This window comes from Chlamydotis macqueenii, chromosome 6 (assembly GCF_036417535.1).
Source record: "Chlamydotis macqueenii isolate bChlMac1 chromosome 6, bChlMac1.mat, whole genome shotgun sequence".
Classification (NCBI taxonomy): Eukaryota; Metazoa; Chordata; class Aves; order Otidiformes; family Otididae; genus Chlamydotis; species Chlamydotis macqueenii.
Window position 1 is genome coordinate 25297592 of NC_141561.1, and position 25896 is coordinate 25323487.

A 25896-nucleotide genomic window follows, 5' to 3' on the forward strand; every position below is an offset into this window, starting at 1 on the left:
TTCAATATTAATTATGTGATTGAAAACAAGAATTTCTTTGTTGCTGTTAAATTAAACCATTAAAAATATGTTTATTATACCAATTGGGTCTTTCACTAAGATTGGCTCTGTTTCCTTGCTTGGTTTTCCAGGTCCTGCAAGATTCTCTGCCAAGACACGGAACTTATATTTCTTCTTATTTGTAAGACCTTTAACTCTGCAAAGAAAAATTAAATTTGATTAAACCAAATCTACACATTAGTTCATGCCTAAAACATTATTCTCTCTACTGTTTGTACTACAGTTTACTTGGAAAATATGAAAATACCCAAATTACTGCTCATGATGTTTTATGAAATGGTGAACATTCAAAATAGGCATATTATCAACAGTAAAATGGTGCATTGTGACACAAAAACCAATGTTTGGAGAGCCATCTTGCATTTTTGCATGTTCCATGGTTGTTAGTTAACGGCAGTATCAGGAAAAAAAACCACCAGGGTTTTGGCAAATTGATACTTGAGATGGCTATGTCTGCTATTTTAGAATGTCTTATGAATAATCACATAGCACAGAAATTATTAAACATAACATTAAAAACAGAGATTATTCACTCTTCTGTAATAAATTCTTCTTTAAAACTGACATAAAATAAAATGATGCCACTAGATGTTAGTTGGATCTAAACTTATGGAAGCAAGGGAAAAAAAGAGGAAGAACAACTTAAAACTTGTTTAAAAGACTATTCTTATGTTTTTATGTCCTATTGTTTATGTCCTATTGTTTATGTCCTATTGTTTTATGACCTATTTCAGAGTAAAATGACTATAGTCTTACTTGAATGTTGTATCTTTCACTGGCATTTTATTGCATTTTAGCCATTTATCTTGCTCAGGATCATATCTTTCAACCCAGTAGCCAGTTATGGGGCTGCCACCATCTTCATCTGGTTCATTCCATGTTAAGGTGACTGAATCTTTAGTGACCTCTGTAGGCTTGAGACCTGTTGGAGGGCCTGGTGGATCTGTATAAATTAATAAATTAAAAAAAAAAACAAAAACAAAAACCACAAATCCAAAACCATCAGACATGTTTGGTTTTTTTTCCTGTCATAATATTATAAAAATTTAAAATTAATTTAATTAACTAACCAAATGAATATTTTGCAATGATGGGGCTACACTGTGCTGGCTCCCCAATACCATACATGTTCTCGGCACTGACTCGGAACACATATTCTTTATGAGGAGTTAAATTGGTAGCTCTGAATTTTGTATCCTTAATAGTTGATGACAACTTGTGCCATATTTCACTGTCTGTAGCTCTTTTCTCAAGGACATAGTTGGTAATTTTAGAACCCCCATCATCTCGTGGAGGGTTCCAAGTCAGAAGACAGGACTCATTTGTGATTTCTGATACGTCAAATGCAGCTGGTGGACCAGGTTTATCTGTAGAGGACAAGATGTGAATGTTAATCTTCTGCTTGCATACCTCAGTACATTACTAATGATTTTTATAAACAACACAAAACATAGGCATACCAAGAACATTAACTTCAACAACAGCAGTAGCACGTCCACTGGAATTTACAGCTTCTATAATATATGTTCCACTGTCACTTCTCTTGCTGTCAGTAATAGTGACTGTAGAATGATTAGGTTTGGTTTCAATGGTGATTCTGTCATCAGGTCTCAAAATTTTGTCAGCCTTGGTCCAAGTAATCTGGGGCTCAGGCTTTCCAGTTACTTTAGCTGGAAGCTCAATTTTAGTTCCAGCTTTCACAGTAAGTCCAGCAAGAAGCTTCACATCTAAGAAAATTTCTGGAGCCTCTGATTTATGAGAGAATAAAAATATTGTTATAGAAACAGTATTTCTGAGACTGGTAAAAAAAAAAAAGCAGCTATTGTAATTCAATGATTGAAGTAATTACCTTTTGCATCAATGGCCTGAATATCATCTGTTGGCTTACTTGGCTTGCTAGCTCCTATTCTGTTCAAAGCCTTAACCCGATATGCATACCACTCTCCCTCCGTGAGCTTTGTTACTTCCATTCTGTGTGTTAAAAAAAAATATTCAGATATTTAAAGTGGTGAGGATGGCTCAGTTAGTTGAAAAGATATACCTTCTAATGTTAATTTACTTACTTGGTTTCAACAACAGGCTCCCCGCATATCTCCCACTTGTCTGTGCCACGTTGGGATTTTTCTACCAGATAACCCTTAATGCGGGCACCACCATCATATTTGGGAGGCTCCCAAGTTAGGAAGATTCCTTTTGATGTTGGATTTCTCCATTTAACATTCTCTGGTGGATCAGGCACCGCTATTAAAAATGAAAAACATTGGTTTTAGAATCAATCAGTTTCTAAATTTTCCAAACTAAGTTTTCTAAGCAACTGAGAAATCAGTTTAAGGAAGATAATTTTTTACATCTTATTTTTAAGAAAATCAGCAAGATTTCAGAAACAGAAAATCAGCAACAATGTGAAACAGTTGACTCACTTGCTGGAGCTGACATATTTACAGGTTCATCAATATATGCAGGTTCTCCTGGACCACATTTATTGCATGCAGAAACTCTAAATAAATATTCTTTTCCTTGGAAGAGGTCAGGTACAGTGAACTCTTGGTCAACCACATGATCCATAACCTAAAGAGAAGGAAGGCTCCAATGTGTTTCTATGTGTTTTATTTCCAAAGAGCAATTACCAAAACAAGACACAAAATTCAGTAGCACATGTGGAAATGATACAGCAAATAGAAATTGAAATGAGAAAGAATGAACTTACTTTGTTCCATGTTTTCCGGCTTACTTCACGTTTTTCAATTATATAGCCAGTAACTGGACTTCCGCCATCATCTTCCGGAGGTTCCCATGACAGCTGTACTGTGTTCTTGATTATGTCTAAAACTTTAAGTTCTCTTGGTGCACTTGGACGAGCTAGAAATCACAGAAATTGTATTAGTTATTTTGTTATTGGAATTTGACAGATGATCTCTATGTAATCTACCTGCCAGAAAACTTACACTTTTTAGTTATTCTTCCTTAAACAGCAAACTTAGATATGGAAAACCAGAAAAGAGGTTTTTTGGAGGATGGATTTCTAGATCTAAGTTGTATTTTAATATACTTGGCTTATTGAAAATTGTGTGATTTCACATTATTAACCTAAATAGATTTTAGCAAGACAAATATGGAATGTTATTGCTAGAATATATATATGTCCACTTACCAATTACATTAACATTAATTTCTCCTGAAACAGATGACACAGGGTTTTCTAATGTTAAGGAATAAATTCCCTTGTCTGGACGTTCACTCGGAGTAATTACAAGTTCTGCAAAGGAAGCAGTGGTCTTCATTGTTATACGACCACCCTCTTCTAAGACTTGGTCGCCAAAAGACCATGTGGCGGTTGGCACAGGGTAGCCAGTGATAGGAACACGGATCTTGATTGGCTCTGGAACAATAACTTCCAGTCCATCTTTAAATGCACTTAAGTCCATTGTAGGTCCAACTGGAAAAAGTAGAAAATGGATTCAATAAAACATTTTCAGACGTTCTGAATATGGCTAATGATAGCTGTGATGAGAAGCTGATTCTAACTGTACCTCAGCCTGCAGGTTGGAGCTGTCTAGGCTTAGCTGCGGCTTATCACTCCCTCCCTCTCCTGGATAAATGTTTTTTAGAAATACATGAGATGATAAGGCTTAGCATTATCAAGTAGGCTATCTTATTTACCCTTTAATTTTGGTAATTTTTATTTTTTTCTCTTCTGTGGCTTTCACTCCTTCTCTTATCTCCCACCTTCCACAAAGCTAGGTCAGGAGACAAAAGGTCATGTCTTGCTCTTCAGGCAACCTAATAAATCTCTCATAGTACAGCTAATTATCTGCAGAACTGGTCATGAAGGAGAAACAGTTCAGAATCTCAAAGATCTAAGGCTCTTTATATTAGTTGACATCACAGTTATCAGGTGAAAAATACACATATTACCCACAAGATGCACTTTAACTGTATGTGTTATCTGATTAGTTGTCTTTTATAAATAGCATATGGCTTACCAAAAGTATCATCTGCAGTTAATGGCCCAATAGCCTCTGCTGGGTCAGACACACCAGCTGCATTTTCTGCTGAGACTCTGTAGTAATAACTGGATCCTGGTTTCAATCCAGTTACCTAAAAAGCACAAATAATCATTTAGCAACTCATATTAAAGATGATCTACACATTTTGAGCACTTTGTGACAAACAGAACATCTTACCTTAAAAGTAAGAGCAGGTACTAATTTTGGGTTACAGCGAATCCACTTATCTGTTCCTTCTTCTTGCCTTTCAACAATATAGCCTAAGACTGGACTTCCTCCATCTTTGAGAGGAGGTTCCCATGTGAGCTGCACTGATGACTTAGTTTGATCTGAATGGTCAAGGTTAATAGGAGGACTTGGTCTCTCTGAAAATAATTTGAGATAAATACATTTTTGCAGCTGATAAAGGAGCATAGTTCTGCATATCAACTGTCTTATATCTTAAAGTACTTTTTAAAAAGTCTTTGCATAGCTTTTTCTAAACCAGTTTTTTTTTTTTTAATTGAGATTGGATGCTAACTTCAGAGCAAAAAAATTTGGAGTTATTACTGAACCAAATGGTAGCAAGGTACTTCTGAAAAGTCTGAAGGACAAAAGTAGGAAAAATCTAACTGTACATGGTATTTGCAGCACACATGTTTCCCAATTGAACTTTCCTGCACATATAAATAGCCAAAATGTCCCTGTCTCATAATGCAATCGCAAACAGTGCTTGCATACTTACCGATTGGATCCATAATTTTTACTGCACGTGTAGCAGGACTTGGTTTGCCAACTCCGACCATGTTTTGAGCTCTTACTCTGAAGAAATATTCTTCATTTTCCACAACATCAGTCAGGACAGCTGACAGTTCATCAGCTGCAGTGGTCATAGTCGGCTCCCATTTGATGGAAGCTCTGTTACGCAGTTCAATAATGTACCCAGTAATTGGAGAACCTCCATCATATTCAGGTGGTTCCCAGGTAAGTGTAGCTCCAAATCTGTTAACATCAGTAACTTCTACATTTTGAGGAGGACCAGGAACTTCTGCATTTCATTTTAGGGAGAAAAAGGAAAAACAATGTATGTGTTTTTTACCTATTGTTAGAGTTTGTACTGCTTTTCTTACACCGTCATCAACCACTGAGTTTTTAATAACTTCTGCTCACCAAATTTGCTCTTAGCTTCCACAGGTCTCTCTGTTTCCACTGGTTCACCAGTTCCCACTCTGTTTCGTGCACTAACACGGAAGAGGTACTCAACTCCTCCTTTCTGAAGTCCAGTAACAGTGTATTCACAATTTTCAGCATGATCAGTGACCATAATCCAGGTCTTACGCTTGATATCACGTCTTTCAACGACATAGCCTATTATTTTACTTCCACCATCACTTTCTGGTTCTTGCCAGGCAAGGCCAACTTCACCATCATAAGTTTCAGTGACTTCCAAGTTTCTAACTGGACCTGGAACATCTAACAAAGATATGACAATATGTTATGGCATTGCATCTTTTTTTTTTTCCTTTGGCTTAAATAAATGTAAGCAAAGTTTTAATAATGGAAATACTTACCAATGACTTCTACATTGATGAATGCTTCTGCCTGGCCATGCTTGTTTCGAAGGATAACCTTGTACCTTCCCTTATCAGATTTCTTTGCTTCATAAATTTTGAAGGTAGTGCAGTCAGTTGTTGTATCAACAGTTGTTGTGGGCAGACCTTCCTCACCCTTCAACCATTCAGCTTCTGCTCTTGGGTAGGCATCATATGGAACAGTCATAGTTAAAGGCTTCCCAACATCAACCACAAGGTTTTGATCACCAGTCTTGATTCTAGGTGCAGCTAAGCAAGATCAATATGATAAGTAAGTACTTACATGTTTTAAAAAAAAAAAAGATATATTTGCGTAGTTAGCAAAGAAGATAACATAGAAAAGTAAAAGGAGATGATATGTGAATTCTAAGCAAATCCTTCATATACTCATTAGATTGCCCCAGAGAAAGAAATTCAAGCTGGTTAGCATGTACTGTGTCCTCCTATAAAATCAGGGAAGAGAGAGTTGCTTTCTGAGCATTAATTTAATGTATTTTATTGGTCTCATCCTGTAAAATACACAAATTAGGAATTAAACGCCTTATATGACTGAAATGAGTAGGCCAAATAATTTTAATGTTTTAGATCTGCAGTGACCTAATGAAAAGGTTCTGTCTCATTTAAGCTCAATTCATGGTCTTTGGTATAGACACTGAAAAGTGACCTTTTTTTTTCCTCAACAGTTGGATCAGCATGGTATAATAAAACATGTTTTTTGCCTGAATCATAATTCATACAGTTTAACAGGCTTGCACTTGTCTCAGCCTGGTTGTGTATTAATTTTAATTCAACTCCTTGAAAGAACAAAAATCAATTTAGTGAAATAGTTAATTCACTAATTTAAGATTTTATAAAAGAAAGAAAAAGCAAGCAACTTACCAGCTAATTCAAGCTTAGCTCTAGCTTCCTTATCTTTGGCAATAAATCTGTATTCCCCTTGGTCACGGGGCTTTATGTCACACACCTGCAGCCTGTGAACCTTTCCTTCACTCATCATCTGATGTTTGTCACCTTGGACAATAATCATGTTGTTTCTCAGCCACTTGACCTCCACACCATCTTTGTTCAACTCAGCCATGAAGATGACATCTGCACCAGGAGCTTCATAAATATCTTGTGGTGGTCGGATGATCTCAACAGGGATTTCTGAAATAAATGTCAATTCATTTGGTGTTGTTTGTGTAGTGTTTCTATTATTAACAAATAATGAAGAAATAAATTTTATTCAATTTTACTCATACCTTCAACAAAAAGTCTTGCTCTAGATTTCCTGTCATCCACTCCACAGGAATATTCACACTCATCATCTAGTCTACAATCTTTTATGATTAATCTGTGCAGATTTCCATCCTTTTCAAACTGATATCTTCACAGGGGAGAAAAGTAAACAGTATTTAGTTTCCAGACAAAGCAACAAAGTAAAGCAAGTATGTTTAGCATATTAACAAGCATAATAAAGTGTACATACTTTTTGCCTTCTTTGATTTCTCTTCCATTTCTGTACCATCTTACACTGGCCTTCTCTTTAGAAAGTTGGCATGTAAAGACAGCATCGTCAAATTCAGTGACAGTCTGGTCCCGGAGATGTTCAATGAAGTCTGCTGGTGCTTCTGTGATGAGAAGCTCTGCAACAGATTTGTCTTGTCCAGCAGTAACAGTGTATTCACCTTCATCTATAAACCCACAGTCTTTAATGATGAGTGAGTGTTTGTATTTATCAATTTTGTACAAAATACGCTTGTTGAATGTAATCTCTTCACCATTCCTTGTCCATTTGAGGGTTGCATTGAGGCGATTGACTTTGCACCAGAACGTGACAGTTTTCTTTTCCATGGTCTCAATGTCTTCAAGGGGCTCAACAATTCTGAGATCCTCCTCTGTTAAGACAAAGACCCCAAACTGTTTAATTTACATCCTCATGATCCTGATGTGAAATTGAATGTAAGATGATTAAATAATTTTAAAACAGTGCAAGTTATTTACCTAAAACTGTTAAGGCAGCAGAGCTTTTGACGCGTTCACCTCTCTGGTTTGACAGTGAGATAGTATAGGTAGCTTGATCTTTCAACTGTGCATCTCTGATTCTGAGAGTGTAAACTAAATCCTTCTGGACAATAATGTATTTTGCACTATCAAATATTGCCTCATTGTTTTTGTACCACTTCTCTTTGGCACCTTCTTTATTGACTTCACAGTTGAAGATAATTTCTTGACCCTCATTAACTTCTTGGTCCTTAAGGGGAGTTATAATCCTGAGTTTTTCTGAAATTGAAAAAATACAAGAAATAGAACATCATGAAGTATAAGTAATACAAGAAAATCTGCACCTGCACATTGATAAAATAAAACTTACCAATCACTGTTAAGCGTGCTGTAGCTTTAGCTTCACCAACCATGACAGTATACTTTCCTGCATCTCCTAGAATAGAGTCTTTAACCACAAGTGTTCTCTTCTTCCCTTCTGAAATGATGTCATACTTATCACCAGGCTCCAGGATTGCATCACCCCTCAGCCACTGTACTGTAATTGCCTCTTTGGATACTGAACAGATAAATTCAGCTTTGTCTCCTTCAAGCACCTCAAGATTTTGTGGTCTAGTAAGAAATTCTGCTGCAAGTTCTGAAAGAAAACATATTTGTAGATATATATTATTTTATTTTATTTTTTTTTACTTATGAAAAGAATAAGCCAAGTTGTGTATTCTGACTTATTTTTAATTTTTTTTTCCAGAAAAAAAGGCCAAAGTAACTCTCTTACCATGTACAGTAAGTTTTCCTGTTGTACTAGAGCTTGGGAGCTTGCAAGTATATTTGCCAGCATCTTTAGGATGAGCATTACGTATGAGAAGAATTCTCTTTCGGCCATCAGAAATGTGTTCAAATCTACCACCATCCGGCACCTCCTCATCTCCTTTAAACCAAGTAACTTCGGCATTAGGCTTCGAAACCTCACAGATCAATTTTACAGTGTCATTTTCATTTACTTCAAGATCAGGAAGATTTTTTGTGAACACAGCCTCTTCCTCTGCAACAAGAATTTAGAAAGATGATTAAAACCTTCCATAAAAAAAAAAAAATCAATTTTTTTCTTGTTCATAGATTAGATTCTAAACTGGTGTGTTTACCTATCACAGTAAGTAGGCCTGAAGTTCGAGCTGTTTTTGCTTCACAGGCATATTCAGCTTCATCATCAAACACGCATTTACTGACAACAAGAATATGTTCTGCACCTTTGGAAATTATGTCATACTTTTTGCCTTTTCTAATTTCAATGCCATCCTTAAACCACTTCACCTGTTTTAGAACAAATCAATGCGTTTATTAATATTATCATACTCATAATAGATTTCAGTTAGTGTTCATTTTTAACAACACAACAAATATGTCAATTTTTTAAAAAAAGCTCTATTTGAAGGAGTTACTCAGATTAAGAAGTATTATTATTGACCTTGACGCCTGGACGAGAAATTTCACATTCAAACCGAGCAGATGCTTTTTCTTTAACTTCAAGGTCAGTTAGGGGTTTCAGGAACTCAACGCGAATAGCTATAAGAGAAAAGAAAAAATTTAGTAGAGGAAAGTCTCCAATAGAGAACAATAAATTGCTGACATTGATACTACTGCCAGTCATAGACACTAGTACATAGCATTTATAGCACGTAGAAATTTTGTAGAAAATTGTAAATGACTCACGTTCTACATTGAGAAAACATGATGTCTTAAAATCCTTAGCGTCACAGGTATATGTTTTTGCATCATCCAGTGTGCAGCCATGGATAATGAGTTTTCTGACCCTGCCATCAGAAATGATATCATACTTCTTTGTTTTGTGAATTTCTTCTCCATTTTTGAACCATTTAACTTTTGCATTTTCCCTGGAAACTTCACATTCCAGTATTGCAGTGGCCTCCTCTTCAACAGTCTGGTCCTCAAGTGGTTTAGTAAATTCAACTGGGGGTTCTAAAAGAAAAGATTTTTGTTAGAAAAGATCTAAATTATAGCCAGTCCTCTGCTAGTACAGAACCGTCCCGTACTGTTTACTAATTTTCCTTGACTGAATAATCAAAAAGGCACTTAAACATCTCTGCTGAGGGGGTTTTTTATTTTTTATTTTTAATGTCCAGACATGTTTAGTTAATTCAGCTAATTTCCTCGTTTTCAGCCTACTGTAAGATTAGACTGAATGATATAATTGCCCATGGGGTTTTTACTCACAAGTCATCACAAAGCCTTGCAACTCAGTTTCTTTAGCTGAACTATACCCATGTGATCTCAGTGACCCTGAAGTTATATACTGAACTTAAGGAATGTTTTAAAAATTAGTTAGCAGTGTGTGATTTTTTTTTTACTTCTTAGCCATACACAGCTTGCAAGCAGTGCAAGCAGGTAGACAGTCAATGTTATGTACTTGACTGATGGTCTATTTGTGCTCTTCTAGGTTTCTGGGTACTCCGAAGAACAGAAAAGAGCCATAAAGGCCAGTATTTGTGGGTCACCTTGAGGCCAATTGAATGTTCAAGTCTGCAATGAAGCCCTGGAAATCCTAATGAATTGATTCATCTTCCACAATCTGACACATTTCCAGTACTTCCCCCTTTCCTCAGCTCTTCTATGAAGCATAAAGATTTTAAGTGGCTTTTTTAATTTGGAAAATTATCTACCAGTCAAATATTGTATGTATGATCCTACTAATTTGATATATGTTGTATATTAACATCCTATTCCAGGGTGAATCATGAATGGACCATTAACATTGACTATGGTATAATTAAAACGACTCACTCACCTTTCACAAAAAGATTTGCTTGAGTTCTGAAATCTTTCGCTGTCAGTGATACCTCTCCCGCATCTGTTAACTTGACATCTCTAAGAATAAGTGTGTGAACTCTCCCTTCAGCACGTGTCATGACCTTATAAAGTACATAATAATATACTTTTTAAGTATCTACAACAAATATTTAAGAAATATTTAATGTAATAGCATTGATATTTATCATTAGCTGTGGAGTTTGGTTGTTTACTTTTATATGAAATTCCGGTAATTTTCTTTTGTATATACTAGATACATAAAGACACAAGATAAAAATGCTTCGAGGATTTTGAGATTCATTTCAGTTTTGTCCTTTCACTTGCAAGAAACAGTAATTTTAAGTTTCCCCATGTTTTAAGGTATTTGTGTTCTTATATTAGAAAACCTGAGTCTACTATCAAAGTTCAAAATGAGGCTGACTCAAGATCATGTTTCTTTTGAACAGGTACTAATAAATATCCAAATAAGTAAATTTATGGGGAAAAGTTGGTATTACTCCTAGCTACATCTGAAGTAAAAACTTACAGAGATACAAAGAGGTTTGGCACCTCCTCTCACACACTCTTTTGTAAATGCCAATTTGATTTTCTATTATTAAATTTTGGTTTAAAATTCTACCTAAAAAAAAGATTTCTGTGTTGATCTATTGTTGAAACTCCTTTGCAATCATGAGTTTGAACTGGGCTACTCCTACACAAACATCCTTCTTCTCTAGGAGTGCACCTGGGGGATTCAAGGGTACATCCTGCATTGCAGCCCCTAGGAGGGCTGCTATTCATTCATGTCATAAATTTTAACATAGATTTTAGAAGCGGTCTGTTCATTTATTTTCAGATAAGTATATGATCAAGTAGTAGATACTGGTTTAAAAAAAATAAGGGGGAAAAGTGAGCTTCTGCTAAGGAAGAAGCATAAAAAATTACTTTTGAGAAGGCAGTCCCTTTTGCTTCAGAGGGAAGGAAGGAACTAAGGGGCTGTCCTTCCTCCCAAATGGTCATTCTGTCCCTGAAAACTAGCTCTAGTGAATGATCATCTGAAAGAGATTGAGATGAAGTCAAATATATATTTGACCAAGATAAGCAGTAAAGATAAGCAAAGAGGTCACTTCAATAAAGGTTACTTGTGTACAGTGGAATGCCAGCTGCAGAGGTAAAATAATTGTTTGAATTAAAGACAGCTGAAATGAAACACTTGTACAATTAGTTTGATTCTTGAAGACAGTAGTAGAAGCGTTTCAAGAGGCTGTTTTAATGGGCAGAAAGTGAGGTATCAAGTAAATACATGTTTTACTGTGAATTTTTCTTGATAAAATTTCAACTGAACTAAAATGACAATTTTGAGAGTATATGTAAACTGAAAGAAAACTTAGGATTTTTTTTTCACGTAATTAAAATGATAGCTCAGATTGATAAGAACAACACAATGTTCCATCATCTAGAATGTCGAACATACAATATTTTGTTGCCAACCAGTAATAATTATCAAACCACTGCACTGATCAACAGCTTTCCAAATTTTTATTCCTAGATTCAGAAGTTACTACTTTGATTTGTTACGTCTCATCTGCTGAGTTTCAATTTTGTTTATCTAGCCTTAAATACTGTAGTAGGATCACCTATCACTGTGATCAGTTTTTCTTTTCCTATTTCTATATTTTTTTTATGAAATAGTTTTTATTTAGGCAAATTTGGTAAAGAGCAGAAAGATCTACTAAAACCTGAAAATAATATGATAAAAACTGTATTTAAAAGAAAAAAAATCTGTACCAAAGTGTTATTAGCAGCATTATTACAAGTTCTGAAACTTTGCTAGGTCATGTAATGCCTTGAAAATTTGCTTTGCTTGAGATTTCCAATTTGTATTTTCATTTGAATTATTTTCCGTAGGCCTAGTTTGTGAAAAAGAAGTGATTTCCATTTATATTTTACGTTTCTTAATGTGTTTCTTTAAGTATCTTTAGGCATTTCCCCTATCATTAACTTTAGATATTAAAGTAACTGCATTCCAGTCTGCTCAGATCTCAGAGTTAAGAGCCAGCACTTGATGAAGGGTTAAAAATAGCTAGTGAGAAGTGCTTGACAAGCAAATCTGCCCAGAAAGTTATCTGGAGAGCCAGAACGAATGCCTGAAATGGAATTTGACTCCTCTTAATCCCCTTATATGCAGAATTGGACTGCAACTCAGCATTCAGGAGAAAAAAACATTTCCTGATAGCACCTTTCAAAACCCTTTCACTCTAACTGCAATTAACCCGAGCAAAAATCATTCAGTACCCCAGTGGCTGAGTTTCCAACAGAATCAGGCACAAAATAATTCTTGTAATAACTGATATTTTGGAACCTTAGTTTCCCTTTGTATGATAAATACTTGTAGTATTCCAGAATACTGGAATTTCTGGGGAAAAAAATGCTGTATCTTATTTAGTGAGGATTTACCAGTCAGCACAGCAGCACTACTGTGTTGTCATGCCTTAGTACTTCTACTGGCAGAGAGTAAATGAGAAATAAAGGAGAAGAGAGTTGAAAGAGAGGAAGAAGGAGGAAATACAAGAAAAAAGAAAGTTTAGTTTCTTTACCTTATTGCTGGGCTCCAGTTTCTTTCCTTGCAGGAACCACTCTACTGGGATTCCCTCATAAGAGAGTTCGCAATCGAAGGTTGCTGATTCCCCAGCTGTCACTGTTACATCCTTGAGGGGTCTCAGCAATCCAATTACTCGAGCTTGGTAGGGAGAAGACATCATTTTCAGATTAGTTGCTTCTACTCAAGAGAGAGCTGCTGCCCTTATGCACTCATCTCCATGGTGGCTTCCCTCAAGAGAGACAGACATCGCAATGCTGCTCTTTAAATTCCCTAAATAGAAGAGGCCACCCTGGGTTTTTAGGGGGAGGGCTGGTCACCTAAAATTTCCTATTTGCAGAGTGTGTTTGTTTCTTTAAATTGAACAAGGTCAGCAGGAAAGCTGCCGTGCATCTGTCTCCCTGCCAAGCCTTGCATGCCTCTTGCTAGATAAGACACGTGTTTTCCAAAATAGCGAGGGCTAGGATTGGAGTGGGAAACAAGTGGTCTTCAGCCATGTGGTCTGTCCCTGTCAATCAAGCTCTTAACCCTATCCCCAGATACCACTGTGATCCCATCCTCTCAGGTTAACATGATACTTTAATGCAGTGCAGCTTTTGCTTGTAATACTTTGATTTCATAACAATATATGATGCTGGACCATGAAGCAGCCTTCAAGGCCATCTCCTTATTTTTTCTTCTCTTATATGAATAGACTATATACAAGGTTAAAAAGCATATATGACATTCCTTAACTAAAGAATTAAGATGGCTTGAGTGATTAATCCTTGAGTTGCTGTTCTGGAAAGAATTGCTGTGGGTTCAATACAGAATGGAGATTTTTCCACCCATACCAAAGAAGCAATCAGTACCTTGTTTTGACTTAATTAACTAATTTCAGTTTAAAAGACACTTACGTTTCACTCGAAGATGAGCACCAGATTTGGCATTTGCTGCTTGGAAATCTACTCCACCAGCTTGATCTAAGCGTACATTGTACAGTGTAAGGAAGTGCTTTTTGCCTTCCTCCTTAATTTCACATTCCTGCAAAAAGAGAAGTGAAACAATTTTTTCAGTATCTTTTTTATGCCCCTCACCACAAGAGCCCCTGCCTCTCCTCATACCATGCATCTATTATCTCCTCTTCCATTCACAACTCTTAGGCTCACTGCCACCTCCAATACACCTTATAAACTTTAATTCATAAGCCTTTCCTTTCAAAGTCTCTTCCTAATACAGTCCACTTCCTCTCAGAAAGAAAGGGCAAGAGGCAACACATTTGTGTTGGTGAATGGTATGTTCTGATTGTCTAGCCAATGTATCCATATGTAGACCAATCAGAAGCTTAAGGGAACTAGGAACTACTAAACTTATGCTGTATTTTTCTCTTATCCAGACACTGATTTTTCGTGGAACTTCTGATCTTTGTGTGTTATTCATATTGCTACTGTTACATCAAGGAGTTGACAAATTATTGCCAGTCATGTTTTCCAGATCCTTCCAGCAAGGAATAAAGAATATTTGATTAAGCCTTATACCATTTTAAACCAATTTTAGTTGTCATAGTAATGGAAAAGAGTTTGAAAATGTGATCAACATCTATTTAAACCAACCATAACTCAAAAACCAAAGGCAAATACAGACAATCCAAAGTCTGTATTTTTAAATGCCATTATGTTTAAGTGAATTCCATGAGGTCTTTGCACTTTGGATACATGACTGTTAGGGACTAGCAATACAGAATGTACTTATTTATGTAACATTATTTATTATTTAGCTATTTTATATAATAATTTGGATTAAGTTTGTACTACATTTTAAAAGTTATTAATGAAAACCCCAGTATTTTTATTACAGTGACCCTTACTGAAAGCAGAAAGAGATTTAACTTTCTGCAGCCACCACCTTCTCCCCCACACCCTGCCTCTACTTCTTATACACATAAGAAACATTCTGAAATATTTGCTTACAGCTGATTCAGTCAGGGGTTCTCCTTTTAGCTTCCAATTGCCATGGACACCTTCCTCAGAGATTTCAATATCAAAACGGGCAGTCTCTGTCTCAATCACCTCCACACTGTATAGTGGACGTATAATCTCAATATCCCGGTCTGGAGGGGAAAAAAAAAGTGAATGATCCCCTCAATCTGTAAAAGATCCTGAAAGATCTCTACTACAGAGCACCCAGTAAAATAACCATACCTTCAATATTTAGTTTAGCAGAGGTTTGATCAGTACCACAGTCACAAGTGTATTGTCCAATGTCTTTCTTCAAAGCTTTCTTGAGGATAAGGATTCTCTTTTTACCATCAGCCTTAATAACAACATTCTTTGATGGAATAATTGGTTTGCCATCCTTCAGCCATTTCACTGGGGCATCTGCTTTGCTGATTTCACACTGTAAGATTACTTCATCTTTCTCCACAGCAGTGTAATCCTGCAGCTTCCCAGTGAAGTAAGGGTCTCCCTCTGCAAGTAAAATTTAAGATATGTTTCAGTCTGAAGTTTCAGTCTTTCAGAAAGGGCAATTAGTTCTTATGATATAATGCACTTCTTGTTTATGCCCTGCAAGAAGTATTAAATACAGTCCTTAAAAATATTACACAGTTCTGTTGTGAAAAGATAAAATAATAAAAATCTAAGAAACAATTCAGCGTATTGCTAATATTACTGACATTGTTTTGGTGGCTAGGAGTTTCAGAGCACCATTTAAGCATCTAATGGACAATTTTGCAAGAGTTGCATGAAATTTTAAAGTTATTTTAATTATATTTTGTGAATGGCAAAATGGAGACCCAAAGAAAACAAATTGTGAAATTGTCAAAAATCAGAATATAGATATAGGCCAAACCCAAAGAAAACCAATCCCAAAATTTCCTGATCACCATTTTTCATTAATGAAACTCCTCTGATAATATACATCACGTAAATTCTTTTTGTTATTCTTACCAAGAACAGTGAGTTTAGCTTCTGAGGATTTGCCCATAGCTTCTACTCTAATCTGAGAAGTATCATCAATAGTAAGATCTTTGATTGTGAGTGTATGGAATTTGCCATCATCTGTCATTGAAACCACTTTGCTAGTATGTAATCGCTGGTCATTCTTGAACCAGATAACAGGGATATTTTCATGAGAGAGTTCCACCTTGAACACTGCAGTTTCTCGCTCCTTTTTTGTTACATCCTTGAGAGGAGTAATGAATTTCAGGCGGATACCTATAACAACATAACATTTCATTAATAATAATGTTATCAATAAAAACCATTCAAGGACTATGGTGCAAATCTTTCATAGAAAGGCAAAGTCAGACAAACCTTCAATAATTAGCTTGGCACTTGTTCTCTTATCCTCAGCTTCAAACATGTATTTAGCTTCATCCTCAAATGCAACAGATTTGATAATCAGAGTATGCTTTGTTCCATCCGAAACAATTTCAAATCTTTCATCAGGAGTGATCTCTTGTGTTCCTTTTAACCAGCGGAAAGTCTTGGGTTTTCTGGACACTTCACATTCAAACTTGGCTTCATCCTTCTCAAAGACCTTCACATCGCTTAGTGGAGTGATAAAGATGAGAGGCAATTCTGAAATCAAAAAGCAGCACTTTCAGTTCAGTGATAGGTTCACACAGACCTTTCTGCTGCTAGATTTGTTCTAATGACCTGAGATACATATGAAATGAAAGTGCAGACTCTACCTTTAACTTTTAGGTTAGCAGCACTTTTAGCATTAGCAGCTTGGAAAGACACTTCTCCAGTCATATCAAGTTTGCAGTTATGAAGGACAAGAGTATGCTTCTTCCCATCTTCAATGATTTCACAGTCCTAGGGATAAAGAAACAACCCCCCCTCAAACATGAATATTCTAAGAAATCTCTCAGAAGAAATTATTATTAAATATGGGGTTTTTAGTGTAAATTATGGTCTAAAAATAAAGAAGAGGCCTTACAGGTGAAGGTGTTAGAGTTTCTCCCTTTAGCTTCCATATAGGATGGACATCAGGTTCAGAAATCTCAATTTCAAAACGTGCTGTTTCACCGACAAATACTTCCACTCCGTACAGTGGACGTTCCACTTTAATTAAGCGAGCTAAAATAAAAAAAAAACCCAGAAGTTCACACCCATTTACTCACTTATTCTATACCATAGAAATGTAGTACTGGAAAGGATCTCAACTCTCTCCCTATGCCTTCTTTAGGGCATTCAAATGCCATAACCGATAAAAGTTTATCTAATCTCTTTTTAAAAGCTGTAAGTTTGGGCAATCTACAACCTCCTTCTATAACACGTCTGAAAATTTAGTTATTTTTAGTAATGATATTTTTCCTCATAATTAACCTAGCTATCTGTTACAGTGACTTAAACTAACTGCTTTTTTCCCTGTCTGTAAATGGACATAGAGAACAATTAATCAGCACTGTCTTTACAACAGCCCTTTATATATCTTCAGATACATTGTCTCTTCTAAATACTCTTAATAATTATAAATCTAGACATTTCAGCTATTCATCGTAACAGCATGTTTTCTAAAGTTTCTAAAATTTTTGGTGCTGTACTCTAGAGAGTGTCTGTCTGTCTACAACATTTTACAACAGTTTCAGTACTTTCCCTTAGCCAAGGCCTGATAACTTACGCTCAACGCTGACATTAGCACTTGTCTTGTCAGTTCCGCAGTCACACTCATAAACACCCTTATCACTCTCTGCAGCCTTCTTGATCTTCAGGATACGGCGCAGGCCATCCGTTTTTATGGCAATTCTGTTGGAAGCTACTAGTTCTTCACCATCTTTGTACCATTTTACTGGCACATCTTTGCTAAGTTCACACTCCAGAGTAATATCATCTTTCTCCACAGCACTGTAGTCTTGTAATTTCACAGTGAAATATGGATCGGCCTCTACAAAAGGCATACAGGATATGAAAAGGTAAATTAGTAATACAAATTTACTAAGACATCAATATTTTGTCACTTCCTACTTATAAAAATATTTAAACAAATTATATAGCATATTTTACATTATTTATGTAATTACCTAAGACTTTGAGGTTTGCTTGTGTGCTCAAGTCCTTGACTACAGCCTTTATTTCGGAAATATCATCAAGTGTTACTTCTCTCATTTCTAGTTTATGAACTTTGCCTTCTGAAGTAATAAAAACTGTTCTGCTTGTGTGAAGTCTTTTGTCATTTTTGTACCATTTCACTAGCATGTCTTCATGAGAAAGCTCGAATTGAAAGTGAGCTGTTTCCCCTTCTTTCACTGTTTGATCCTGTAGAGGTGAGATGAACTTCAGCCTCACACCTGTAATGCAGACACATAAATACCATCAGAAAAAGGCTAATGCGGTTCTAAAAGATACATTCTTTATCCATTTTTATTGTTTTGTTCATAAGAAGATACTTGCCTTCCACAAACAATCTTGCTGTGCTCTTCTTGCCATCAACTTCGGCAGTGTATTCTCCCTCATCATCAAACTGAGAATCGTTGATTACAAGAATATGCTTCTTTCCATCTGCAATAATGTCAAACTTTTCTCCAATCTTGAGTATGTCAGTGCCCTTAGACCATATAACATTGGCTTCTCTGGTAAGGACACATTCAAATCTTGCTTGGCGCCTCTCAGGGACAGTAACATCTTTTAAGGGCACAGCAAAGTCCAGTTCAATTTCTGGAACAAAACAGAACACATCATTCGTAATGTGCTCAATGTGAACTCTGTTTAAGTTGATGTCATACTCCCTGGTGCACCATACCTTTCACTGTCAGGATAGCTGTAGTAACTGCATTAAGTGCCTGGTAAAGGACTTCACCAGCTTGATCTAACTTGACTTTGTGCAAGGTTAGGAAGCGTTTTCCTCCTTCCGCTTTGATTTCACATGTCTGGAGAGATGACAGACTTTGGTAAATACAGTGCCAATGCCTTACTACTAGGTATTTTTAGTAAAGGGATTCTATAACCATTTTATACACAGTAAAGAGCCAGCTAGAAAGACTGGAACTGCTTTTCAAGGAAAGTTACCACTTTTACTAAATAATACAAAATAGAGTATATTTTTCAGCATTCCACACTTCTTTTCAACGTCAGCATCATTCCTACCAATGTGTGTAGGATACTCTTATTATTGTCTGAATAATGTGCTGTAATCCTTTGACAAAACGAAGGTCTTCAAAACTTAGCTTTTATAGCATATAATTCCTACTTAAAGAAACAGTGTTTTTTGACCACCATAATGCTTAGCCTTTTTACCTTTCGGACTGAGTAGCAATGACAGACCTGCAAAGATCTTAAGAGAAAGACTCAAGGGAACCCGTTCACAGTGTTTAAATTTAAATAATTTGTGTTGTAAAATTCAAGGATGCTTACAGGTGAGGGTCTCAGGATTTCTCCTTTCAGCTTCCATTCACCAGGAATATCTTCCTCAGATATTTCAGTATCAAAGTTTGCTGTTTCTTTTTCGTAAACTGTAACATCCTCTAATGGCTTCAGAAGTTCAACTTCACGTTCTAGAATGCACAAATGAACACATGCATAATTAGGCCAAGTTTCGATAGAGCTTTATAATAATTCAGGTTACCTTGTTTGTTTATTTGTTTAGAAGCTTTTTAACATTTGCCTATGAGGTGATTTAATATAATACAAATAAAAGCTTCCTTACCTCCAAGGGTCAGTTTAGCTGGATATCTGCGACCTTCAACTTCCACTGAATATTCCCCAATATCAGCAGGGCCAGCATTCTTGATTTTCAGGAAAACTTTATTTCCTTCTCTCAAGATTTCTGTCTTGTCAGTTGGTTCAGCAGGGATTTCCTCATCTCCTTTAAACCATCTAACGTTTGGTGTATCCTTGACCATGTCACAGGTGAAAGTAGCTGTTCCTTTTGGTTTCACATGCTGGTCTCTTATGGGTTTTACTAACCAGTCTCTTATCACTTCTGCATGATAAAAAGTTACATAAAAATACAGCTTAGTGACTTTTAATACAAATAGATGGGTCATAAACAGAATAAATAGAATCAACAGACTTTGTGTTTCAATAAGTTTCAATAGCTGTAAAGATCTAATCTGTCCATTTATATTGTAATACTACGAAAAAAAAGCTTTTCTAATTTTAAAATGGCCTAAATATCCTACAGAGAAAGGAGAACATGATTTTGATTCCTTACCTACTACCTTAACACAAGATGAGCATGACAGCTCAGTGTCTTCCACAGTAACAGTGTAAGTGCCAGCATCAGCATCATCTGAATCAGTGATCGTGAGGGAATGTGACAAACCAATAATACCAAGAGCAAATTTCCCAGGCTTGTCTTTGATGATCTTCCCATCCTTCCTCCAGACCACACTTCTTTCTTTGTTAAGCTCACACGTCAAGTACAGTGGCTGACCTTTAACCACAGTGACCTCTTCTTCAAGTGTTTTTACAAACCTCACTGGGAGTTCTGTGGGAAACACAACAATTTTATTTGTCGTATTTATATACATAAAGTGTGATGTAGAAATGCCTTACATAATAAATCAATATGTGTAGTGATTGGAAATAAAAGGACGGAAATAAAAGGATGCATCTACCAATTACTGTAAATTCACTAAGTACCAGCACTTCTAGCTTGAGGAGTAGTTAGCCTTTAATTACTGCTAAACTTGAAACAGGGATTACCTTCAACAATGAGTTTGGCTGTAGAGGTCTTCTCTTTGTTCCCCAGTCGTAATACACAAGTATATTCACCAGCATCCGACAGCTGGACATCAATAATATGCAGCTTCCTATCTTTGCCATCAGCAATAAACTTGTGCTTTGGGCTCTCTCGGATGTTACTTCCGTCTTTCATCCAGCTGGTAATCGCAGTGGATGGTGAAATAAGGACTTCAAATATTGCAGAAGACCCAACAGATTCAGCTTCTGTTAGCACTATATCTTTCATCTCCTTGACAAACTTCAGTGGTACAGCCTTGAGTTGGTAAGTGAACGGAGGCTCTTCAGGAGGTTTTTCACCACCGCTGCCTGGCCTGAGTTTCCTTCTTTCTGCATCTGCTGGTGAAGGTGTCTTCTTGGCTGTAATTCAAATTCAGAAATGAATAAACTAATTCTGATTTATAGCTTTTGCTTTTAGGTATTGACTTGTAGTATCCTACCTTTGACTGGACTGATACCCTTTGGGGTTTCTTCTTTTGGTGGTTTGGCCTCTGAAGTAAAACATAAATGTAATTAGGAATGTAGTTAAATAAACATACATACTAAAATTAAGACAAACATTTCATTTACAAATCAGATTTTCTCTTCCTTTAGTTATATACATATACAAGGAGAGGAAGATATAAACATATGTATATATTTATACAACTTATACTGTTTATATCTCAATGGTAAGTTCAATATCTTGAAGCACGGGAAAGACATATACAGCAGTGGGCACTGAAAGGCAGCTTAGGAGCTTCTAGTTCCTCAATTTATTCTGTCCATAATTTTGTAAAATTCTGCCATTCCCTGACACTTTACTCACAATTAGGCCCTTTATCAATACCCACCTGTCAACCAAAATAGCTTAAGTACCTATTACAAATTATATGGTTTTTTTTTTAGAAAAAGCACACACTTTTACTAATGAAGACCACAAAAATATAAGTTGTGTAAATAAATACATGTCTCAGGACAATGTGGTACTCTCACAAGTGAGGGATGTTCTGTTACTTGCCTAACTTGTGATGAATCATCTCAGACATTTGAAAATATTTCTATGTTATGCTGCTGCTCATCATCATTTTGTGAAAGGAAATATAAAAGATACTTTTAATGGGAGAATGATATGAACAAAATGCAGGACATACTTTATTGCAGTGGATGGAAGAATGAATACTAGAAAAAATGTGTCAGTCTTTCTGAGAAGATAATGGCACACATGATTTATGCAGTCTCATAAAAGTATAAGACTAAGACAATGAAAATTGATCACGCAGATGTATGTACAGACAGGTAAGACAAACATGTCAAGAACGGCTGAATGCCAATACAGCCATCTGACACACTAGATGGAAAAGCGAACAGCGTTAAAGGACGAAAACAAACATCACAATGGCAAATGGTGTTCTTCTGAAGCAAATAGTACAAGCATTTCGTGGAAGAATTTGGGAGCCGTCTTCCTCACCTCGCTTTGTGTGAGACTTTGCAGGAACATCCAGAGCTTCACGTGATTCTCCAGGTGCATCCAGATTCCTGTTCTCACTTGAAAGTCTACTGACCTGCTCAATCACATGAGCAGGTTCAGATTTCTGGTATTCTTTCTCTCCTTCTGCTTTCTTGGGAGTTATTATCTTACCTATGGTTGAGGGGTGAGTAGCTTCTCCATTTGCAGGGATTCCTTTCCTTGATGGTATTTTGTCTGAAAGCTTTCCCTTTTCTTTTTTCATGGTAACAGATGTGCTTTTTCCAATACCATGTTTACCTGATGTTTTTTCATCTGATGTACCACCTTCTGTCACTGGAAGTTCTTTTCCCGAAAGTGTCACTTCTTCCCTAGTTAAAGATTTCTTTTCTTCAGTTTTATCTTTGCTGCTTTTGAGAGCTGGAGTTTCTTTACATTCATCCCGAGTGGTATGAATGTCTTGAAATTGTATTTTATCTTGACTCCCTGGTGGCTGAATAGGAACTTTCTTTACTGACTCAGATCTGTCAAGCATTTCACCTTTGACTCCCTTTCCATGTTCTCCAATGGAAACTTCATGTTCCATTCCTTCTCCTTCTCTGGGAACCTCCTCAACTTCAGTGGAGTGTTCTAGGTCAACATCTTTTCTCAATGCTGGTTCAGTCTCTTCAGACAAGTCTAAGGAATGTAGTTCTGCTGATGTAAAGTCCAGATTATCATCTTTCTCATAATCTTGAATAATTTTCATTTTCTTTGCTTCTTTATTAAGAATCCTATCTATAGGAATTTCAGCTACTGTGGTACCCGATTCCTTTATCCATTGAGTTTTATTTTGCAAGCCATGCTCCTTCATGGATTCTCCAAGAGGAACATTAGATTTCTCTAGAGTAAAACCTTGTCTCTTTTCTTCACTTTGAAGCAAAGGCGCTTCATCTATTCCTGCCTCTGCGATATCTTTTACAGATGAGGTTTTATCTGTAATGGGAAATTCTTCAGGTTGCAAACTGATTCTTGATTTTCTCTCTTTTCCTAGAAGTTCTTTCTGATCCTTGGGTGCATATGGCTCTCTGGGTGTGGGTTTAGGTACACAAGTTGGCTCAATTTCCTCGTCTTTTTCACGCACAGGAATCTTTCCTTTGTGAAGAACACTAAACTTGTCAGAGACTTTCTCTACAGCACCTTTTCTATGAACAACCAATTTAATTTCATCCCCCTTTTCTTCTCCAGAGACTGTTTCCATATGTTCAGATGCTATAGAAATAAATTTCAATTCCCCATCAGGTAGTGGTGGTTCATCCTTTGCATAAGTAATATGATCTATTGCAATTTCTATTTTCTCACCTGCAAGTGTAGTCTTTCTTGAAACTATAGGTGTCATTTCTGGCTCTTGTTCTTCAGGAACCAGGCTAAAATACTTAAGAGTCACTTTCTCCTGGTCATCTCCCTCTGGTTTCAGTATTCCATCAGCTGTTTCCAGTGAGATTTTAAATTCAAGCGGCTCTACTGTCTGAATGTCGAGAACTCTCTCCTTAGGACTTACTCTCTCTTTTACATGCAAGTGTTTCTCAACCAGAATCTTCTTTAGCAAAACTGACTCAGGCTTTTCTTCTTCCACTGGGGGCATTTTATCACTATGCTTTAGTATAGATGGTGCATCAGGCTTTTCTGCAGCTATAAAGGTTTCACAGGTAATTTAGAGAGTTAAAATCCATAAAAATAAGCATCAGGAACAATGTATTTTAAGACAAAATTTCCAGCTATACCTGAAATAAAATGAACATACAACACTTTCTCCACACGACAGAAAACTTACAACACAATCACAAAACAAAAAAGAATGGCACACACAAACAGTACAGAAGACCTAAGCAAACCACTTAACAGTGGTGGTTAACTTAACAGTTAACAGTACAGAGCATTGTCCCATTAGTTTGCCACCAATTTAAACCCAATTCAGGTTAAAAGTTGCAGAAAATGACAGCTAAGGCCCATCCGGCCACCTATATAAAACGAGTTAGTTATGCCATTGCAGGCCTGGCCATATCACTAAATCAATGGCCAAGAGACATTCATGATTAGGCTTCTCAAGTGCCCAAGATCTGAGCTCTACTGCAACAAGGCCCTTTGAACAATGAGCGACTAGCATGTACATCAACTCTACTGATGGATCTCAGGCTCAGCATGCTTCAGAGGAACTGGACTCTCACAGTTCTTTTTTCACAGTAGGGTATGATCCAATGTCCTACGCATATCAGATGAAAGTAGCAATATTCTAGTTCGTCAACATCACTGTTACTTTTCCTCATGACTTCAATAACAAATTAAAAGTAGAAAACTCAACACAAGAATTGTTTAGAAACATGTATAACCTTTCTTTCACTGTACAGAAAATACAAGATGCAGTTCACAAGACACACAACAGGACATAAACATCAAGGAATCAACATAATACACAAATTTCATAGTAGGACAATAAATAAAGGCACACATATCACTATTCAGAAACAAGAGCACAGATCCATCTCTACAGTATATCAGAGACACTTGTCTTTTAGATTAGGTGACAGCACCTAGAATAATAAGATCCTTGAATAGGTCCTCAAATCTTCCTGTAGCTACTAATGAGTTATATGATTATACAGCTCTTCATTCTCTTAATCCTGAAGTTATTTAGGTATTTCAGAAGAAAAAAAAAATCCTATAAATAGCATAGAATAAACATAAATACCTGCTTTCTTTCCAACTACTGGGACTGTCACTGGAGTAGTAACAGCTGGTGCAGGTTCTGCTGCTGGTTTTGGAGATTTTAGAGCTGTAGAAAAAAAAAATAACAGTTCTCATATTTGTTTTAAGAAATAATTCTGTTTTATTATGATCTTTAAAATGTTCTGTAGATTGTGTGACATTGTGTAGCAATACTGAAGACATCTGTTTAATGTCCTTTTAGCCAGAAATATCTGAATGTAAAATACTAGATGCACAAGAAAGGCTGCACCAGTATTCATAACTAAAGAATTCTTACCTACTGCTGGTTTAGGTTCAGGCCCAGGAAGTGGGATAGCTGCTTGCTTAGGTTCTGGCATTTCAAACACAACAATTACAAATAGGTTAATTTACATGTTTTGTAATCCCACTGAACATTAAAGTTAGAAGCAACAATATAGAGAGAGTTAACCAAGGACAGAATTTATTATTTTATTTAGGCAGAAAGCAAGAAATTAACTCTTGTAAAGTAAGATAAAATGGAAAAAAAGATTTTTTTTTTTTTCAAGCACTGAAGAATTAAAGACAAAAAGAAATCCAGAAGAATGCAAAGTGGTTAATTATGACAAAATAGTCATGGACAAACTGGATTATAGTGATGCATTAGGTTAATATAACATGATATTCAGCAATGAAAATCGCTTAGTTGCTGCAATAAGGAAAAAGAGCACCACATGTCTGTACCTTTTGGTGGTTCAGGCACATGCTTCTCCTCTTTTTTTATGACAGGTATTTCAGTTTTCTTCTTAGGAACTTCTGGGACTTTAAAATATATTTATTTTTTAAGATATATTGAAACATCTTGAATCTCCAAATACTATTATGTCCAACGTATTTAAAAGTTGTCATTCTTTTTAGACATAAACAGTTCAGATGTTCATAAGGTTTAGGAATATGTATTTTTAAGAGTGAAATTTGAATAAATTAGAAACACTAAACAGACAAAAGGACAAATCTTTGCAAAACATTAACTAAAAGAATCCTTGGATTAACT

The 25896-nt window shown here is 36.2% G+C and overlaps 3 protein-coding genes across 29 annotated transcripts in view; 1 reads left to right on the forward strand and 2 right to left on the reverse strand.

Annotated features, from left to right (window-relative positions):
* PLEKHA3 (pleckstrin homology domain containing A3) overlaps nucleotides 1–10360 on the forward strand; it is a 109888-nt gene extending 99528 nt beyond the window's left edge. The window contains exon 8 of the mRNA XM_086750522.1: nucleotides 10077–10360. Coding sequence (XP_086606648.1) covers nucleotides 10077–10168 — 92 coding nt within the window. The 3' untranslated portion in view covers nucleotides 10169–10360. The remainder of the gene's footprint in view (nucleotides 1–10076) is intronic.
* The window catches only part of TTN (titin), a 249366-nt gene that overhangs the window by 79157 nt on the left and 144313 nt on the right, over nucleotides 1–25896 (reverse strand). For all 27 annotated transcript variants that reach the window (XM_086750513.1, XM_086750508.1, XM_086750509.1 and 24 more), the window contains 44 exons: nucleotides 25587–25664; nucleotides 25162–25215; nucleotides 24868–24951; nucleotides 21133–21183; nucleotides 20657–21052; nucleotides 20163–20438; nucleotides 19656–19931; nucleotides 19364–19503; nucleotides 18753–18879; nucleotides 18404–18667; nucleotides 18034–18300; nucleotides 17634–17897; nucleotides 16950–17089; nucleotides 16699–16825; nucleotides 16319–16585; nucleotides 15953–16219; nucleotides 15206–15472; nucleotides 14975–15114; nucleotides 13922–14048; nucleotides 13024–13166; nucleotides 10425–10548; nucleotides 9332–9598; nucleotides 9087–9184; nucleotides 8764–8932; nucleotides 8397–8663; nucleotides 7992–8258; nucleotides 7622–7900; nucleotides 7107–7515; nucleotides 6880–7004; nucleotides 6518–6784; nucleotides 5618–5887; nucleotides 5217–5519; nucleotides 4792–5094; nucleotides 4245–4432; nucleotides 4044–4158; nucleotides 3212–3496; nucleotides 2768–2919; nucleotides 2481–2628; nucleotides 2124–2301; nucleotides 1910–2031; nucleotides 1521–1808; nucleotides 1131–1427; nucleotides 817–1003; nucleotides 81–196 (listed from right to left, as the gene is read on the reverse strand). In XM_086750513.1, the coding sequence (XP_086606639.1) occupies nucleotides 81–196; nucleotides 817–1003; nucleotides 1131–1427; nucleotides 1521–1808; nucleotides 1910–2031; nucleotides 2124–2301; nucleotides 2481–2628; nucleotides 2768–2919; nucleotides 3212–3496; nucleotides 4044–4158; nucleotides 4245–4432; nucleotides 4792–5094; nucleotides 5217–5519; nucleotides 5618–5887; nucleotides 6518–6784; nucleotides 6880–7004; nucleotides 7107–7515; nucleotides 7622–7900; nucleotides 7992–8258; nucleotides 8397–8663; nucleotides 8764–8932; nucleotides 9087–9184; nucleotides 9332–9598; nucleotides 10425–10548; nucleotides 13024–13166; nucleotides 13922–14048; nucleotides 14975–15114; nucleotides 15206–15472; nucleotides 15953–16219; nucleotides 16319–16585; nucleotides 16699–16825; nucleotides 16950–17089; nucleotides 17634–17897; nucleotides 18034–18300; nucleotides 18404–18667; nucleotides 18753–18879; nucleotides 19364–19503; nucleotides 19656–19931; nucleotides 20163–20438; nucleotides 20657–21052; nucleotides 21133–21183; nucleotides 24868–24951; nucleotides 25162–25215; nucleotides 25587–25664 (8979 nt within the window). The remainder of the gene's footprint in view (nucleotides 1–80; nucleotides 197–816; nucleotides 1004–1130; nucleotides 1428–1520; nucleotides 1809–1909; nucleotides 2032–2123; nucleotides 2302–2480; nucleotides 2629–2767; nucleotides 2920–3211; nucleotides 3497–4043; nucleotides 4159–4244; nucleotides 4433–4791; nucleotides 5095–5216; nucleotides 5520–5617; nucleotides 5888–6517; nucleotides 6785–6879; nucleotides 7005–7106; nucleotides 7516–7621; nucleotides 7901–7991; nucleotides 8259–8396; nucleotides 8664–8763; nucleotides 8933–9086; nucleotides 9185–9331; nucleotides 9599–10424; nucleotides 10549–13023; nucleotides 13167–13921; nucleotides 14049–14974; nucleotides 15115–15205; nucleotides 15473–15952; nucleotides 16220–16318; nucleotides 16586–16698; nucleotides 16826–16949; nucleotides 17090–17633; nucleotides 17898–18033; nucleotides 18301–18403; nucleotides 18668–18752; nucleotides 18880–19363; nucleotides 19504–19655; nucleotides 19932–20162; nucleotides 20439–20656; nucleotides 21053–21132; nucleotides 21184–24867; nucleotides 24952–25161; nucleotides 25216–25586; nucleotides 25665–25896) is intronic.
* LOC147600217 (uncharacterized) lies at nucleotides 22045–23763 on the reverse strand. The gene has a single exon (XM_086750520.1). It carries the CDS (start codon nucleotides 23761–23763, stop codon nucleotides 22045–22047), a length of 1719 nt encoding a protein of 572 aa, XP_086606646.1.